The 17948-nt window shown below is 41.7% G+C and overlaps 6 protein-coding genes across 7 annotated transcripts; 5 read left to right on the plus strand and 1 right to left on the minus strand.

Moving 5' to 3' along the window:
• The first annotated feature begins 814 nt into the window (after positions 1 to 814).
• LOC137582289 (serine protease 3-like) lies at positions 815 to 1790 on the plus strand. The gene is made up of 2 exons (XM_068296768.1): positions 815 to 1095; positions 1167 to 1790. Exons 1-2 carry the CDS (start codon positions 824 to 826, stop codon positions 1720 to 1722), a joined length of 828 nt encoding a protein of 275 aa, XP_068152869.1. The 5' UTR covers positions 815 to 823; the 3' UTR covers positions 1723 to 1790.
• Positions 1791 to 2455: 665 nt separating this feature from the next.
• On the plus strand, positions 2456 to 3375 carry LOC137582049 (serine protease 3-like). The gene is made up of 2 exons (XM_068296480.1): positions 2456 to 2720; positions 2785 to 3375. The coding sequence occupies exons 1-2, from the start codon at positions 2461 to 2463 to the stop codon at positions 3338 to 3340; spliced, it is 816 nt and encodes a 271-aa protein (XP_068152581.1). The 5' UTR covers positions 2456 to 2460; the 3' UTR covers positions 3341 to 3375.
• Positions 3376 to 3857: 482 nt separating this feature from the next.
• Jon99Ciii (Jonah 99Ciii) lies at positions 3858 to 4739 on the minus strand. Its single transcript, XM_068295962.1, has one exon. The coding sequence runs from the start codon at positions 4716 to 4718 to the stop codon at positions 3921 to 3923; it is 798 nt and encodes a 265-aa protein (XP_068152063.1). The 5' UTR covers positions 4719 to 4739; the 3' UTR covers positions 3858 to 3920.
• Positions 4740 to 5876: 1137 nt separating this feature from the next.
• On the plus strand, positions 5877 to 6758 carry LOC137583202 (serine protease 1). The gene has a single exon (XM_068298133.1). It carries the CDS (start codon positions 5890 to 5892, stop codon positions 6685 to 6687), a length of 798 nt encoding a protein of 265 aa, XP_068154234.1. The 5' UTR covers positions 5877 to 5889; the 3' UTR covers positions 6688 to 6758.
• A 3031-nt stretch (positions 6759 to 9789) lies between these two features.
• On the plus strand, positions 9790 to 15066 carry trp (transient receptor potential). The gene is made up of 14 exons (XM_068298132.1): positions 9790 to 10125; positions 10184 to 10424; positions 10483 to 10625; positions 10890 to 11091; positions 11180 to 11356; positions 11425 to 11659; positions 11724 to 12022; positions 12081 to 12448; positions 12509 to 12866; positions 12997 to 13216; positions 13294 to 13456; positions 13513 to 13673; positions 13731 to 13900; positions 13964 to 15066. Exons 1-14 carry the CDS (start codon positions 9977 to 9979, stop codon positions 14960 to 14962), a joined length of 3885 nt encoding a protein of 1294 aa, XP_068154233.1. The 5' UTR covers positions 9790 to 9976; the 3' UTR covers positions 14963 to 15066.
• Positions 15067 to 15282: 216 nt separating this feature from the next.
• Capa (Capability) lies at positions 15283 to 17821 on the plus strand. Of its 2 annotated transcripts, XM_068297377.1 has the most exons (4): positions 15283 to 15502; positions 16385 to 16402; positions 16962 to 17123; positions 17208 to 17821. In XM_068297377.1, exons 1-4 carry the CDS (start codon positions 15424 to 15426, stop codon positions 17429 to 17431), a joined length of 483 nt encoding a protein of 160 aa, XP_068153478.1. In that variant the 5' UTR covers positions 15283 to 15423; the 3' UTR covers positions 17432 to 17821. The 2 variants fall into 2 exon arrangements, with proteins under 2 accessions (XP_068153478.1, XP_068153479.1); XM_068297378.1 differs by lacking the exon at positions 16385 to 16402.
• Positions 17822 to 17948: the final 127 nt, after the last annotated feature.

Below are 17948 nucleotides of genomic sequence, written 5' to 3' on the forward strand. Positions count from 1 at the left end.
CGAAAATAACATCTTCATTACGAAGATGCATTTGAAATTGCTTTTTGAGGTTTATTTTCTTTAGAACTCGTATTGAATTGCATCCTGGTGACGGAAAGTTCAATATGCAGTTGCATTTCCTCCTCCACTTGATAGCGAACAGCAGCTAATCGTATTTTACGCCACTAGCCGGCCATTCGAAAACTTCAAGGATATCATATACTACTCGCTGGCATTGTCTGCCCCCTTTGTCTGTGGGTTGGTGGTGGCTCCGTGAGTGAGTGTTGGCTGTTGTATCAGCTTACAAATGCTTTGATGTCGTAATTGTCTTACTGGGCTTGTGCTATTAAAGAGTACTTAAATATTTCGATTGCATTATTTTTATCACAATTCCGTTTCAAACTCAACTTCCTTCGTTTACAGCCAATAATTTAGTCGTTGTCTCATCCGCATTTGGCTAAGGTAATTGAATTGAACTGCAATTTTCCTTGAACAACTTCAAGATGGAAAACCACTCGAACGGAAATTATTGCAAATCAATAACTCATTGCTGAAACTCTGTAAATATATTAAATGATTTCCATCGTTAATGAAAAAATTGGTCGAAAGATTTTCTACCCTGGAAAGCTTATCAATATTTTTTGATAATCACCGACTAAAAGCCAACCTGAAACCGGCTAATCAATATAAATGAATTATATACCTTGAAATATGTTTGACATTTTAATTGATTCGTTTATGATAATCGCGATAAGACAACTGGCTATTCATTTGCATGGAATGGGCATTAGAAAAGCTATAAAAGACCACCCAGCAAAAAGTGTCAGCCAGTCAGTCGGGCAAAATGAGAACCTCTATAACATTAATATTGGCCATAACTGCGGCATGTGCGGCCGCATCAAAAGTGACACACAAGGCAGTGCACCCAAAGGATTTAACACTTCAGCAGAACAGGAATAGCATTGAGGGTCGCATCACAAATGGTAATCATGCGAGCGAAGGTCAGATACCCTATATAGTGGGCATCAGCTTGAACAGCAATGGCAATTGGTGGTGGTGTGGTGGTTCCATTATTGGCCACACTTGGGTCTTGACTGCTGCCCATTGCACAGTGGAGTAAGTCTTACAATTAGATTACTACTGAACCGAGTTAAAGATTTGATCTAAATACTTTTCATATACTTTAGGGCTGATGAGGCTTCACTGTACTACGGTGCAATCAACTACGAACAGCCGGCTTTCAGACATGGTGTAACTAAAAATGATTTCATTGTTCATCCCGAATATCGTGGTCTAACCCATGATATTTCTCTGATCAAAACACCTCACGTGGACTTCTATAGCTTGGTCAACAAGGTCGAGCTACCAAGTCTCAATGATCGCTACAATAGCTTTGAAAACTCTTGGGCTCTGGCCGCTGGATGGGGAGAAATCTATGATGGTAGCAATGTGGTAGAGGACCTGAGTGTTGTGGAATTGCAGGTTGTTCCCCTTTCGGATTGCCAGGCGTATTTTGGAACCGAAACTGCTGATGAGAATGTTATCTGTGTAAGCACTCCCGATGGCAAGTCCACTTGCCATGGCGACTCCGGAGGTCCATTAGTTACAAACGAAGGCAGTCTATTGATTGGTATAACATCATTTGGCTCCGACTATGGATGTCAAACAGGTGCTCCAGCTGGTTTTACGCGTGTTACCAGCTACCTGAAATGGATTAAGGATGAAACCGGAATATATTATTGAGCAATCAAACAAATTTATTAAATAAATTTTGAAAAGCAATAAAGGTATTTTGAAATCATGGTCATTAACGATTTAAGCAAATGAAAAATGTTGTTTTCAGTTTCCATTTAAGCATACTCAAAAGTATAGCACACTTTTTGGCTGATTTCCATTTCCGACCTTCATTGTTATACCTCGTATTGGTGGGGTAAAAGATTACACTTGAACCTATATATATGGAATTCTCGTGTCTATTTAATTGCCTATTTACACAAATACTTTAAAGTGAACTACTACTATAAGTATTTATTAGTTCATTATTATTATTATTGATGAAATATTTGTGTACACAATATTTTATTTCTCAAGTGTACTTTAATTGATAATGGATGATGAATTACAGTCGGTTGCCACGGACAGTGACGACCTTGACCTGATCCACAAGCAATTGGACTCGATTTCAAATTGGGATTCATTAGATACTATTTCTCTGTATCGAATCAATGGAATAAATGCTTAAAGATTTTTAGGTGTGAAATGGGAATTTTTATTATCGACATGTATATTAGATAATGGGAAGTGGCATTAAGGGATTAATGTATCAATATAAAGAGTAGTATATAAATTGGTGAATGAAAGCCTTAAATCTTTTCTGAATAACATGATTGACAGTAAGTTTCGGCTTGATAAGATACTTTCCTAGTCGAAAGTACGTATATAAGACATCGGCTTCTTGGACCCCCCATCAGTTTGCAAAACATGAAAGTTCTCGTAGTGTTGACCGTATTGGCAGTAGCTTGTGCCGCCCTAGAGGTGCCACGGAAGGCCGTATATCTAAAGGACTTGAAGCAAGAGCAGCGCAGCATTGAGGGTCGCATCACAAATGGTAACCATGCAACCGAAGGTCAAGTACCTTATATAGTGGGCATCAGCTTGAATAGCAATGGCAATTGGTGGTGGTGCGGTGGGTCCATTATTGGCCACACTTGGGTCTTAACTGCTGCCCACTGCACAGTAGAGTAGGTATTAGATTTTGCTAGACGCAAGTAAGATATTTAATTATGTTATGTTCCATATTTTTAGGGCTGATGAGGCTTCACTGTACTACGGTGCAATCAACTACGAACAGCCGGCTTTCAGACATGGTGTGACTAAAAATGATTTCATAATACATCCTGAATACCGTGGCCTCACTCATGATATCGCTCTGATCAAAACACCTCACGTGGACTTCTATAGCTTGGTCAACAAGGTCGAACTGCCAAGTCTCAATGATCGTTACAACAGCTATGAGAATTCTTGGGCTCTGGCCGCTGGATGGGGTGCCATCTATGATGGTAGCAACGTGGTAGAAGATTTGAGCATTGTCGAACTGCAGGTGATATCGGTTGGTGATTGCCAGGCGTATTATGGAACCCAAACTGCTGATCAGGATGTCATCTGTGTGAGCACTCCCGATGGCAAGTCCACTTGCCAAGGTGACTCTGGCGGGCCATTGGTCTCAAACGATGGCAGTAAACTCATTGGTGTGACATCGTTCGTCTCGAGCTTTGGCTGTCAATCGGGAGGACCTGCTGGCTTCACCCGTGTTACGAGCTATCTGGAATGGATCAAGGACGAAACTGACATTTACTACTAAGATTTGTTCTTATGAAATAAATCGAATACCTGAAATCTTGTGAATTATTTAAAACTTTCCTCAATCCATCCACTTGAGAAACTCGGTAATTGCTCTTGGCATATAAAGTACCACTCTGTGGCCAATGAATGATTTAGTCTTCGATTTCTCTAACTTGCCCCCTGCCTATGATAATAAGTACTATCTATCTATATTCTCGCTGATAGTTTTCTTTGGACACTATCAATAATTTTGGAGGCATGCGCTGTCTTTTATAAGATAAGATTTGCACTTCAAGTGGATTGAACTTTTCCAGACAATAAACAAAAAGGCTCGTTGATAATTATAGGTATCTTATCTGCCAATAACCTTATCTACCACAGGTTTGTTATGTCTGAACTTCTGATATTTTGCTAATTCTGGCAAGATCCAATTCTAAATCTTTTACCTGGCATCCAATTAAATAAAATAGATATGGCAATTTCGATCGCAAAATGAGATTTCGTAAGGGTAAACCGCCAAAACAAATACCAAAATATTTTTCAAATTATGTACTTTTATTCAAAACTTCCCAATACAACTGAGACGCCATGAATCACACTTAGTAGGAGATGCCAGTGTGGTCGCGGATCCAGTCCAAGTAGCCGGTAACACGGGAGAAGACAGCTGGGTAGCCAGCCTGGCAACCAGCAGCAGCACCGAAAGAGGTAACACCAACCAAACGGCTGCCGTCGTGTGTGACCAATGGGCCGCCGGAGTCACCACCGCAGGTCGACTTGCCGCCATCGGTGTTGATGCAAATCATGTTGTCGTGGAGAGACCAGGTGCGGGAGCAATCCTCGTGGCTCATGATCTGGACATCAACGCTTTGGAGCCAATCGGGCAATGGGCTACCGTCATAGGTGCCACCCCATCCAGAGGCAACAGCCCACCATCCAGCGTAGCTCTGGTAGCGGTCGTTCATGCTGGGAAGCTCAACCCTGTTGACCAGGGACCAGAAGTCGACATGAGGAGTGCGGATCAGGGCAATGTCGTTGTGCAGGTTGCCGCTGTTGTAGTGTTCGTGTTGGATGAAGTCGTTGCGGCTGACCCAGTGGGTGAACTGGGGCTGGGTACGGTAGCTGGCGCCATAGGAGATGGTCACAGACTCGCCACTGTTGGTGCAGTGAGCAGCAGTGAGGACCCAGGTGTTGCCAATGATGGAACCACCGCACCACCAACCGCCACCGTTGCCGCTGAAGCCCAGACCAACGATGTAGGGCACTTTGCCCTCATAGGCTGGGTAGCCGTTGGTAATACGGCCCTCGATGTCCTTGACGGGCACCGGCTTCTGCTTCTGCAGGGTGGGGACAGCGGTGACTGCGGCCACAGCCAAGACCAGGAATAAGAACGATTTCATCTTGAGCAACTTGAACAACTACTCATGGTTTTTCCAAAACTTTCCCACCTTTTTATACTGATCAGCGAGAGCTTATCAACCGGATGACAAAGGGTTCCTTAAAGTACCGCAGTTGTCTTATCATATCAACGTTTAGTTATCTCTTTATATTGAATAGTTTTGCATAGAACTCTATCTATCTAGACGATGAATATCTGATACGTTTAAAGTGCCCTTTTGTCCTATCTACTTATATTTATGTAGATGTTCTTACTATATAGACTGATTGTTGAGTATCTCAAGTGTTGAGAGTAGATAAGGATACAGAGTGGCAAACTTTTCAAGAAATTGTGAATTGGATTGACTTGCAACTAATATTTTATCAAGGAACGGATTTTCAAAAGGAATATAAAATTAATTTTCTGTCAATGAGTTACTCCTTATCTATTTAGCATAAACGAAGGTGGTTAGATAAGTAAGTGAAAATTAATTTAAAATTGTCTTGGTTTAGGTGCGCATATTATTATTATTACTTAGTCTCGGAATATCTTGTAAACTATCAAAATAAGTATTTTTTACAAGCAATAGCATTTATAACCATTGGTTTAGACGATAACTAGATAAAGATTCCAGGCTAGTAAGATAAGAAACCGGATCCAGGTGCCTTTATGAACTTTCTCCTTTTGCATACAATGAGTCCTAATGAATTCGAAAATAAAAAGTGTTGGCTTTGGCTTTATTCGTCACCTAAGCCCATTTAATTTACGGGAGGGGGAAATTTTTAAGTGGAAAATTTTAGCTTTGGTAACTTTTGATCTAAAGTTTTTACTCTTAAAAGGCTATAGCCGAAAATTAATAAACAAATACAACTAAACAAACCGAGATACGCACATTACTTACTTGATAAAGGAAGGTATGTTAATAAAAACAACAACAACAATATCTATTGTTAAATATATGCACAATAATTCCTTTGATTGATAAGTAGAAAGTCTGAATGAATTTGATTGAGTGTGTGTGAGGCATATCTCAAGAAATCCTACGGGGGGGCACTTTGAGCCAGCAATTTTTTAATTTGATGAGATGATAACCCCAGAAACTCTTCAAATCTCAGAGATAAGGGTTCGCTGTTTTGTATAAAAAGGTGGGAGAGTTTTGGAAAAACCATGAGTAGTTGTTCAAGTTGCTCAAGATGAAATCGTTCCTATTCCTGGTCTTGGCTGTGGCCGCAGTCACCGCTGTCCCCACCCTGCAGAAGCAGAAGCCGGTGCCCGTCAAGGACATCGAGGGCCGTATTACCAACGGCTACCCAGCCTATGAGGGCAAAGTACCCTACATCGTTGGTCTGGGCTTCAGCGGCAACGGTGGCGGTTGGTGGTGCGGTGGTTCCATCATTGGCAACACCTGGGTCCTCACTGCTGCTCACTGCACCAACAGTGGCGAGTCTGTGACCATCTCCTATGGCGCCAGCTACCGTACCCAGCCCCAGTTCACCCACTGGGTCAGCCGCAACGACTTCATCCAACACGAACACTACAACAGCGGCAACCTGCACAACGACATTGCCCTGATCCGCACTCCTCATGTCGACTTCTGGTCCCTGGTCAACAGGGTTGAGCTTCCCAGCATGAACGACCGCTACCAGAGCTACGCTGGATGGTGGGCTGTTGCCTCTGGATGGGGTGGCACCTATGACGGTAGCCCATTGCCCGATTGGCTCCAAAGCGTTGATGTCCAGATCATGAGCCACGAGGATTGCTCCCGCACCTGGTCTCTCCACGACAACATGATTTGCATCAACACCGATGGCGGCAAGTCGACCTGCGGTGGTGACTCCGGCGGCCCATTGGTCACACACGACGGCAGCCGTTTGGTTGGTGTTACCTCTTTCGGTGCTGCTGCTGGTTGCCAGGCTGGCTACCCAGCTGTCTTCTCCCGTGTTACCGGCTACTTGGACTGGATCCGCGACCACACTGGCATCTCCTACTAAGTGTGTTGACTACCGTCCCAGTTATATTGGGAAGTTTTGAATAAAATATTGCGAGTATAACTTAATAAGAATGAGTTTCCTTTAAATATCAGATCTCTATAGTGGGTGAGAAGGGTAACCAAACGAATTTCATTCATATGCGTATACATATATAGGTAGATCAATATTTGCATACGAAAAGCAAACAAAATGGAACGTTTAAAGCTACTGCAAATGTTACTCAATAAGCCATAAGCCAATATCCATAGCAAAGCGTAAAAGTGAAATGAAAAATTATTTCCATTCCTTGGCCTAGCCTGGCCGCAACCACAGCAACTTGTCAGCTCTAGGCACTTGCTGCAAATTGTTTTCAGGCAAAGTTTCAGTCATGGCTCGTTTACGCTCATCCAACGAACAGGACCGGAACATCAGTGAGGGAGGAGCGTGGGAAACCTTCTAGTTGAGACCTGTGAATGTGTCAATTCGGGCCTGCTCGTGGGCCACTTGAAGGACAGACGCGAATGTGAGAAGCTTTTGCTTAAATGTGTAACAGAAAGTTGCATTATTCTGACAATTTTAATAGTCACATGCCAGTTTTCCATTTGTTATATGTACTAGTTTCTTTTGTTGTACATTATGTATGTGTGAGTGGGTGTAACGTTGTGTGTGTGTGTGTGTGTAATGTATTTGCCCTTGTACTTGAACGCTTTGTACGACAGGCAGAGGCCATTATTTTCCTTAAAGTACACAAGTTCATTGCTAACTCTTGTCTTGGTTTGGTATAGGAGGTACAAGACTTGGGTGAGGATGAGGTTGCATTCGCCTTGACTTTGTTAGTTTGAGTTGATGAAGTGAAACAATGAGTTTTATGCATATTATTTGCCTTTGCGGCTGGTTGGTTGGTTGGCAATGAAAACCTTGTTTGCCCACAGGCAAAGCTATTACACTGATATGATAAACTCAGTGAAAGTGCAACTTGCTGTGATAAGTAGCGAAAACATAAAAAAGGAGAATATATGTATCCTTTAACCATATGTCTTCCCCCATGTCAGGGAGCTTCAAGCACAAGTGCTACTGTGGCATGATGGATGGATGGACGGATGGATGGGTAAACGTGGGTTTGGAGGCCAATGTTTCGTTAAGTGCAGTAGCCTTCTCATACGAAGCAATGCATGCGGGCAATGCACTACGAGTGAACAACTTGGTCTTAATTCTGTAAAATACATTTCTAACTTAAGGTAGGTCAGTACAGAACTATTTTAAGCAATTAAAAATAAATAATACCATTATACTAAACTGCTAATGTGGAGCCCACTAATTAATTCGCACATTAGCGCACGCTAAGGCAGCTTTAATTTTAAAAATTCCTTGGCATTTCGCACGATTCGAAAGAAATGTCAGCGAGGTGCATTGCACTCGGTGTCGACTCGGCGCAACTTAAACACGTACGCGTACGAGGGGTTGACCCCCAACCCGCCAACTTGCGGCATATTTCATTCCGCATTGCAAACAAACATTCGAAAAGTGCGCTACGTTTTTTCTCTTCTGTTTTTCAAATCCTTTCCCACTGCCAGGACTCAAGTGCGTTGACATACAAACACGCACGCGGCCCAACGCACAGAAGTAGGCAACAAAAGAAAAATGAGAAAAAATGCAGTCAAGGGTCGTCGTTGCTGCCAAACAAGTTGCACTTTCAATTGGAGTGGGAGTGGGAGTGTGTGTGGAAGTGGGTGGGTTATATTTTTGGCATGGCTAACTTTCTGATTGATTTTCCGGAGATGGAAAACAGAAAAAGCTTCACCCATTGATATCCATCCACTGGTGAAACTAATTCAATTATTCACTTTAACTCTCTGCTCGAACTGGGATAAAAATACATTTAACTATAACAAATTTAACCATAACAATGAAACTGTGGTGAGTTCTTATGGTGGGAAATGATTTAAAGAGAAAACGCGGCTCTCTTAAACGTGAAAAGCTTTGTGTGAAAGCTGCTCACAAGAAATTCCTGCTACTTCAATTCAAAGTTAAAGTCGAAGCTTAGACTAAAAAAATTGAAAGTTTTGGACTAAAACTGGTGATATGCTTCTCAATATTTATCTGGTTTCGTTTAATCTAAACAAATAGTGGCAGAGAGCTTTAGCTTTCGTCCGACACACATTTATATTCTTAAGAAACCTTATAAATTATTTACACTCGGCATTCTTAGGAGGTTAAAAAAATTGTCTGTGGTCATGGACACGAGACTAAATTTAGTAATCTCCCAAAACATAGATTTTAAAACAAATATAGACAATTTAATTCCTGCACAACAAACCTGGCTAAGCTGTAGTGGCGGCCTATAATAACAAGTGCACACCGTGCGTATACGTTATTATTAGATAATCTATCTTTTATGACTGTTGTTGTGAAGGAAATCCTTTCTCTATCCTGAAAAGATTCAATTCAAATGTATAAATGGACTAAGACTGATTCTTTGTTGATAATTATAATGATTTACTCCTATCATCAACTTGGAGGCCTCTTTTTCTTGTCATTTAATTACCAATTAGTATTAACTACATGAGATTTTAAATCTGAATGTCTCTTTTTCTTTATTCACATATTTGTTCACGGTATGTGTCCGAAGGGCAAAAGTAACGAGTAGTGCAGGCTCTGTCCTGGCGTTGTATAAACCACTTCAGTGTCCTGTGTATTCAAAACCAAATTAGAAATCTTCACTGAGCTGACAAACTATTCGATTATTCAACATTATATCCGTTTATTTTGAATTACCTTAATTTCTATCATTCATAGAAATCAATGTGATTTGTCCAAGTCTATGGTAAGCGGGACGCCGTTTCTAGGGCTTCGTAAATCGAATATATCTATGTACATATACATATATATACCCACTGTGTGTGTAGGTTTGAGACTTTCATTTTTATCACGTGCAGAACTGGACTATGCTCACCGCCCGATGTCAATTGGCGATTAGGCTAGACGACGGGCCCATTGACTTGTTTTTTGCATACCTATGGCACACACGCACATACACACACTCACACACTTATTGACCGAATTTTCTTTATGGTCAAACGTTAATGTAATTAGTGGCATATACCAAGTGTTTGCTGGCCATGGCTGCACAGTTTACACCAGCTAATTGGAGACTTAACATCGTCTGAGCTGAAAACATTAAGGGAAAAAGGATACAGTGCGCGAAAGGATTTAATCGTGAGCCTTGTGCAAGGATATGTGTAAACGAAATGTTTGTGGGAAAAGTTAAATATTTAATTTGCTACTGAGTGATTGAATACGGCCCCTAAAAATGACTACGAACGTCGAAACAGATGCCGAGAAGGCAGCAGGATCACGCCTGGATTATGATCTGATGATGGCAGAGGAGTACATCCTGAGCGATGTGGAGAAAAATTTCATTTTATCTTGCGAGCGTGGTGATCTACAAGGTGTTAAGAAGTAAGAGCATATGCTTTAATCAAAAGCCTCGATTAATCGATTTATTGATGATTCCAAGGATTCTTGAGGAATACGGAACTGAGTCGGATAAATTCAATATCAATTGCACTGACCCCATGAATCGTTCGGCCCTCATTTCGGCCATCGAGAATGAGAATTTCGATTTAATGGTCCTACTCCTGGAGAATAATATTGAAGTTGGCGATGCCCTATTGCATGCCATATCCGAGGAGTATGTAGAGGCTGTAGAGGAATTGTTGCAATGGGAGGAGAGTCATCACAAGGAGGGACAGCCCTATGTGAGTGCCGTTATTGAGCTGTTTTCTTTTTCATTTGATTTAGTAATGATTCCAATAGAGCTGGGAGGCAGTTGACCGCTCCAAGTCAACCTTCACCATGGACATTACCCCGCTAATTCTGGCTGCACATCGCAACAATTACGAGATATTAAAAATACTGTTGGATCGTGGTGCAACGTTGCCCATGCCGCACGATGTCAAGTGAGTCCTGAACTGCTGAGCCACCAAATGTGGCAACCGGCACGTTTATGTGCCGCACCCCCCCATGCTACCCCTTTGTGTTTGTCTCTGTTGTTCTAAATTTACCAAATTGTTGGTAAACAGGGTGTCCTTTTGTTTGGACTAATTATAGTTTTAAACCAAGTGATGTAAGAGTAAGTGAGATTAACAGATGACAAATCTGTTGCAAAAATGTGGCCTGTAATAATTGTCAATTGTAAATCGTGTAATCGATTCTTTCTTTAGGTGCGGTTGCGATGAGTGTGTTACCTCCCAGACCAGCGACTCCCTGCGTCATTCCCAATCCAGAATCAATGCCTATCGAGCTCTTGCGGCCAGCTCCCTAATTGCACTTAGTTCCCGCGACCCTGTATTGACTGCCTTTCAATTGTCCTGGGAACTAAAACGACTGCAGGCCATGGAATCGGAATTTCGTGCAGAATACACGGTACAGTAGACAGTACGATAAAAACGAGTGTGTATAGCATATGTAAGCGATGTTGGTTGGGTATTTGTGTTTGTATTTGTTCTAACAGGAAATGCGTCAAATGGTGCAGGACTTTGTTACGGCGCTGCTGGACCATGCCCGCACTTCAATGGAACTGGAGGTGATGCTGAACTTCAACCACGAACCCTCGCATGAGATTTGGTGTCCAGGTCAACGACAGACACTGGAACGTTTGAAACTAGCCATCAGATACAAACAGAAGACCGTAGGTGTTTCGAAGTTAACCAATTGGATTCTTTAACTCTCCCTCCTGTCTTCGTCCTTTCTTTCCAGTTTGTGGCCCATCCGAATGTTCAGCAACTGCTGGCTGCCATTTGGTATGAGGGATTACCTGGATTTCGACGCAAACAGTCCTCACAGCAATTAATGGATGTTATCAAACTGGGTTGCAGTTTCCCCATCTACAGTTTAAAGTACATTTTAGCCCCGGACTCGGATGGGGCTAAATTTATGCGCAAGCCATTTGTTAAATTCATCACACATTCTTGCTCCTACATGTTCTTCTTGAGTGAGTTTTTAGCCAATGGACAAAAGGATTGGGTCACTATAAAATGTTCTCGTTTTCTCTGCAGTGCTTTTGGGTGCTGCCTCTTTGAGGGTGGTGCAAATTACCTTTGAACTTTTGGCATTTCCCTGGATGTTGACCATGCTGGAGGATTGGCGGAAACACGAACGAGGATCACTACCCGGACCCATTGAACTTGCCATTATAATGTACATATTCGCATTGATATTTGAGGAACTCAAATCTTTATACTCCGATGGTCTATTTGAGTATATAATGGATTTATGGAATATTGTGGATTATATATCGAATATGTTCTATGTGACTTGGATACTTTGTCGAGCTACTGCCTGGGTTATAGTTCATGTAAGTGTTGAGTGTTCTGACTTTAACTGAAGATGACTCAAAATCTTTCATATTTCAGCGAGATTTGTGGTTCCGTGGCATAGATCCGTATTTTCCGCGTGAGCATTGGCATCCATTCGATCCCATGTTACTCTCGGAAGGAGCTTTCGCCGCTGGCATGGTCTTCTCGTACCTAAAATTGGTCCACATCTTCTCAATCAATCCGCATTTGGGTCCATTGCAAGTCTCATTGGGTCGCATGATCATTGACATTATAAAGTTCTTCTTTATTTACACACTGGTGTTATTTGCATTCGGCTGTGGACTCAATCAATTGCTGTGGTACTATGCCGAGCTGGAGAAGAATAAGTGCTACCACTTGCACCCAGATGTTGCAGACTTTGATGATCAAGAGAAAGCCTGTACCATCTGGCGAAGATTCTCCAAGTAAGTTTCAGGCAAATGTCCTGGTAAATGAATCGTACAATTTGAGTTGTCTATTTGCAGCCTATTTGAGACCTCACAGTCATTGTTCTGGGCCTCTTTTGGTCTGGTGGACTTGGTATCTTTCGATTTGGCTGGCATCAAGAGTTTTACACGTTTCTGGGCCCTGCTAATGTTCGGTTCTTACTCGGTTATCAACATTATTGTGTTGCTCAACATGCTTATTGCCATGATGTCGAACTCGTATCAAATCATTTCGGAGCGTGCCGATACGGAATGGAAATTTGCCCGTTCTCAACTCTGGATGAGCTACTTCGAGGATGGTGGCACCATACCGCCACCGTTCAATCTCTGCCCCAATATGAAAATGTTGCGCAAAACTCTGGGTCGCAAACGGCCCTCACGCACCAAGAGCTTTATGGTAGGGAAATCCAGATAAATAATTGAGGAAATCAGTTTCAATCAAACTCCTGCAGTTTGATGTTTGCGTCAATGCTAATTCAAAAATATTTCTCTCTTCCTTCGTTTCGCCCTTGTGTCCCTACGCTTAGCGTAAGTCAATGGACAGAGCACAAGTGCTGCATGACAAGGTGATGAAGCTGTTGGTACGACGCTATGTCACTGCCGAACAGAGGAGGCGTGACGATTATGGCATTACTGAGGATGACATCATCGAGGTGCGACAAGATATTAGCTCCCTGCGATTCGAACTGCTGGAGATATTTACCAATAACAGTTGGGATGTCCCAGACATTGAGAAGAAGACACATGGTAAGTGCTAGCAACATGTTGCTAAGTCAGCCAACTCCATCCCCCGAGTTGCTCACCCTTTGGATTTTTGAATACAGCTGCTGCCCGTACCACCAAAGGCAAGGTAATGGAACGTCGTATACTGAAAGACTTCCAAATTGGTTTTGTGGAGAATTTGAAACAGGAAATGAATGAGGGCGATGGTCGGGATATATTCTCATCTCTGGCCAAGGTTATAGGCCGAAAGAAGACCCAAAAAGGGTAAGTCTACAAATCTATCTAAGGCAAGGCAAATAAATGAATCTTCTACCCTTTAGAGACAAGGATTGGAATGCCATTGCCAGAAAGAATACCTTCACAGCTGATCCCATCGGATCGAAACGTTCATCCATGCAGCGTCATAGCCAGCGCAGCTTGAGGCGTAAGATCATAGAACAGGCCAATGAAGGTCTATTGATGAATCAAAATCAATTGATTGGTGAGTATTAATCACATTTCGTATAGGAATACTTAAATGATTGGTATGTTTATTCAGAATTCAATCCCAATTTGGGCGATGTGACGCGAGCTACCAGAGTGGCTTATGTCAAGTTTATGCGAAAGAAGATGGCAGCCGATGAAGTATCCATGGGGGATGATGAAGAGAGGCCACCGGGTGAAGAAAATGATAAAAAGCCAGATGACAAGAGGTTGGATGCTAGTGGGGTAAGTCAACAATACAACTTTCTTTTCCCCATAAATATTCTCACTCAATGATATTCATTTTAGTCGAAGAAATCTGTGTCCAGTGCTGGAGCTGCTGGTGGTGGTGCTTCTTTTATAGCCGCTGCTGCCTTACGGGCGTCTGTTAAAAATGTAGATGAAACGAAGAAACCAGGAGATGGCGGAAAAGATAATGCAAAGCCTGGTGCAGATAAAAAGCCGGATGATAATAAAAAGCCAACTGATGCAAAGAAACCCAACGAAGACAAAGAGAAAGATAAGAAATCCACCAGTGACAGCAAGTCTGAGGTAAAACCGACAGCATCAGGTGCTGCTCCTCCGGTTGGAGGCAAGTCAAATGATCAAAAACCAGCGCCAGCTGCTGGGGCACCCAAACCAACACCACCAACAACTGCCAAAGAGCAACAAAAACCGGGCGATACCAACGGTAAACCAAATGCTCCAGCTCCACCAGTCAAACCGCCGGCAGATGCTAAACCCACAGCACCCAAGCCAGGAGAAGTAAGCAAGCCGGAAGCAGCTACCAAGAAGGAGGAGTCAGCTAAAGCGGAGTCAGCCAAACCATCCACAGCAACAGCAACCGGAGGAGCTGCCAAGAGCGCAGCACCATCGGCTCCAGCAGATGCTAAACCAGATACAAAGACAACAACAACCACAGCAGGAGCCGGAGCAACAAAAGACGCCACAAAGGCAGCCAATGAGACCAGCAGTCAGACTGCCAGTCAAGCAGCAAAGCCCGATGATAAGAAAGACCAAAAGGATCAAAAGGCTGACCAAAAGTCTGATGACAAGAAGGGAACCAATGGGAAACCAGGTGATGCCAAGACAGGGGAAACAAAGCCAGATGCCACCAAACAGCCAGACAGTGCCCAGAAACCGACCGATGACAAGGACAAGAAACCCGGTGACGACAAAGACAAGAAACCTGGTGCAGCTCCAGCACCGCTCAAACCTGCCATCAAGGTGGGTCAAAGCAGTGCTGCAGCTGGCGGCGAACGTGGAAAATCGACTGTGACAGGTCGCATGATCTCCGGTTGGCTATAGAGAAGTCCAATTCATAAAGAACTCTACTTTCATTTTCCAATCTACAATAAATGTATGCCAGTATATGTGTGAGCAACAATAAAACAAACGACTTTCAAGCGTAACAGTAAAAGCGAAATGTTGCGGCAACAATGTTGCTACGGCCACCTGTTGCCAACAACATTTTCAATTCATTTTTTTCACAGTTCCCCCATTTTTGCTTGGGCTATGTTGTTTGCCTGCTTTGAATACGTCTTCTCGCCCCCGCTTGGCCAAGTCCTTGCCTTGTCGGCATATAAAAGGACGTGAACTACGGCCAGTAGCAGGCATAATATCGTTGAATGTGGAAAAGTAATCATCTGTCGCCAGTGAACGAAAGTGAATGAAACAAAGGAACTAATTTTTGTGCCAACCAAAAAAAAAATATTAAAAATACACAAATTTGCCTTTAAGGCTGACAGAATAGAAAAAAATTCACAAAAATGAAGGCGGTTCTTAGTCTGGATAATGTTGCCTATGCAATCCTTGTGTTTGTTTTGCTGGCAAAGTTCAGTGAGGCAGGTGAGTTGGTCCAAAATAAAAGACATCTATTGTGGAAAAACTCTTTTCCAAATGAGGGAGAATCGTTTTTTTCTCCAACAAAATGAGCAAATGAATATATAGAAGCTAAATATACATACATTAGACATATGTTTTACCATAGAATTACCTAGTATAAAATATTTAAAGGGTAAATATTTGAGATCTATTTGTAGATTATTTTATAAATTTTCTCACAAAAGATTGATTATAGACCTTCTATATGATACATAAACAGTCACTAAATATTGATTTTCAGTTAACAAATTTAACAGCATTTTAAGAATTCGAAAAGATTTACAACAAAAAACTGTTTAATTTACGTTCTTAATTTAAGTATGGAGAACTTGGAGCGATTTAGATATTCTTGTTCCACTGTGCGCTTTAAGAACACTTCGAATTTGCAAGAGTCAAATGGCTAACTTCAATTTGTTTTCATCTTTGAGGATAAGCCAAAAGACAAATCAAATAAATTGTCAACATTCGCATTATATTTCAAATATTCCAACTTTGCTTCGGGGTCCTGGACAAACAATCATCCGCATTCTGGTGGGATTATGTCAATTATGTTGGAAAACTACAGGGCAAATGTTAAATTTATCCACACATTTCCATTCCATTTCGCATTCCCACTCCCACTCACTGCTCGCCCACAATCTTGTGTTTACTTGGTCCAGATGAAGGCGTTTCGGAACCAACAGGTGTACCAGAATATGCAAATTGCTGATAGCACATCAATATGCAGCTACAAGATTCCTATGATGTTTTCTTTTGCCTCCCCCAAAAAAAAAAGAAAAATGAATACAAAATATGTGATTTTATCTGAGAACAAAAATTCATTCTATTTTTATTAATATTTTGCAGGCCGTTTGAAAGTAAAAGGTGACTTTAGAATCGGCATGCGTATTTTATTTAAATTTTGAAACTGACTTTGTATATATTTTCTGTACAATCTTTGCATAATATTTAAAAAGCCTTAGGTAATGGTAGAAATATCCAATTCTCTTTTAATTTTTCACTTTTTTTTTTCACAACAATAATAAACATTATTAAAGCGTTGCGGTCGACAATTGTTTCAAGATTTTCCACATCATAATTTATTCTACTTTTCAGCATGGAACTTTTGTTCATTTTGACCCTCTACGCCCTTGCATATTTGAATATTTGGTAATATAGCCTGACTTGGCAAATGGGGGAAAGAAAAAACAATGCGTTAATTGGGTAGAACGCTCGAAGCATTTGCATGAGTTTTCCATTTCCCATTTTCATACTTAAAAAAAAGTCTCCAAGTCACTTTACAATTCATTATTTACCTCTCACCCACACACCAGACATTCCCACAAATTTTGTTTCTTTGCTAAAATTGTTGAAAGTGCTTAAACATTTTTGGATTGCATTAATCACACTTGACTAAAATTTCCATTGCCACATACAAATTTAGAATTGGACCATGACAAGAATCGTCGCGGAGCCAACATGGGACTTTATGCTTTCCCGCGCGTTGGTCGCAGTGATCCCAGTCTGGCCAGCGATGTTCATGATGCCGGCGAAGCGTCGGCATTTGAGAGCACTTATGGCGATAGCTCCCAGGAGGATTACGAGGGTAAGTGAGCGTTGACAGCAGTTGCCGTTTAACGGGAATGAGTGACTAATTTGTGTTTGCGGTTTGTGTATTTGGCCATACTAGAGTATCAAAAACGGGCGTCATTGGTGCCTTTCCCCCGTGTGGGTCGTCAGGATCCTGAATTGCGTAAATTGGCTCGTTTAGTGGCCCGGCAACAGGCGTACGATAAGCGTACAGGACCAAACGCCTCGTCAGGATTATGGTTTGGCCCACGCCTGGGCAAACGTAGCGTCGATGCCAAGGATTATCCAGTTGCTGCTGACAAGGGACAAAAGGAATTCAATTAGATACACCAAAGGATAAATGAATATGAATCCGCATGATAATGACACGAGCAACTATTTCAATTTTCGGGCCTCTTTTTTTTGGAAAATTATTTAATAGGATCAGCTTCTAATGGAACATTTTAATGGGTATATAACAAATATGTTTGTCAGTTAGTTAAATGTAATAGAATAAACAAAAAAAAGTCAACAACAAAAAAGAAATGACCTAGAACAACAATGAAACGCAAATTGGGCTGGTGAGGATTTTCATTGGACTATGATGAGATTAGAGCAAAAACTTATCTGCTTCACTGAAAGTCTTTAAATAAACAAGAAACTCTTATAGAATTCATGTAAATAAATATAAATATTATGGAAAATAAAATCAAAAATTATGTTCAAAAGCAAGAATGGAGCATTAAGATCAGTGGTGGCTCCAGGCCCTAGAGTTAAGGGTTATAAATTGGAATAATCTTAATCATAGCATACTTAAGGGAGTCTATTTCTCCCGCTTCTGATGCACCATGAGCAGTTAAAT

The sequence above is a fragment of the Drosophila tropicalis genome, unplaced genomic scaffold, assembly GCF_018151085.1.
Source record: "Drosophila tropicalis isolate 14030-0801.00 unplaced genomic scaffold, ASM1815108v1 contig_859, whole genome shotgun sequence".
NCBI lineage: Eukaryota > Metazoa > Arthropoda > Insecta > Diptera > Drosophilidae > Drosophila > Drosophila tropicalis.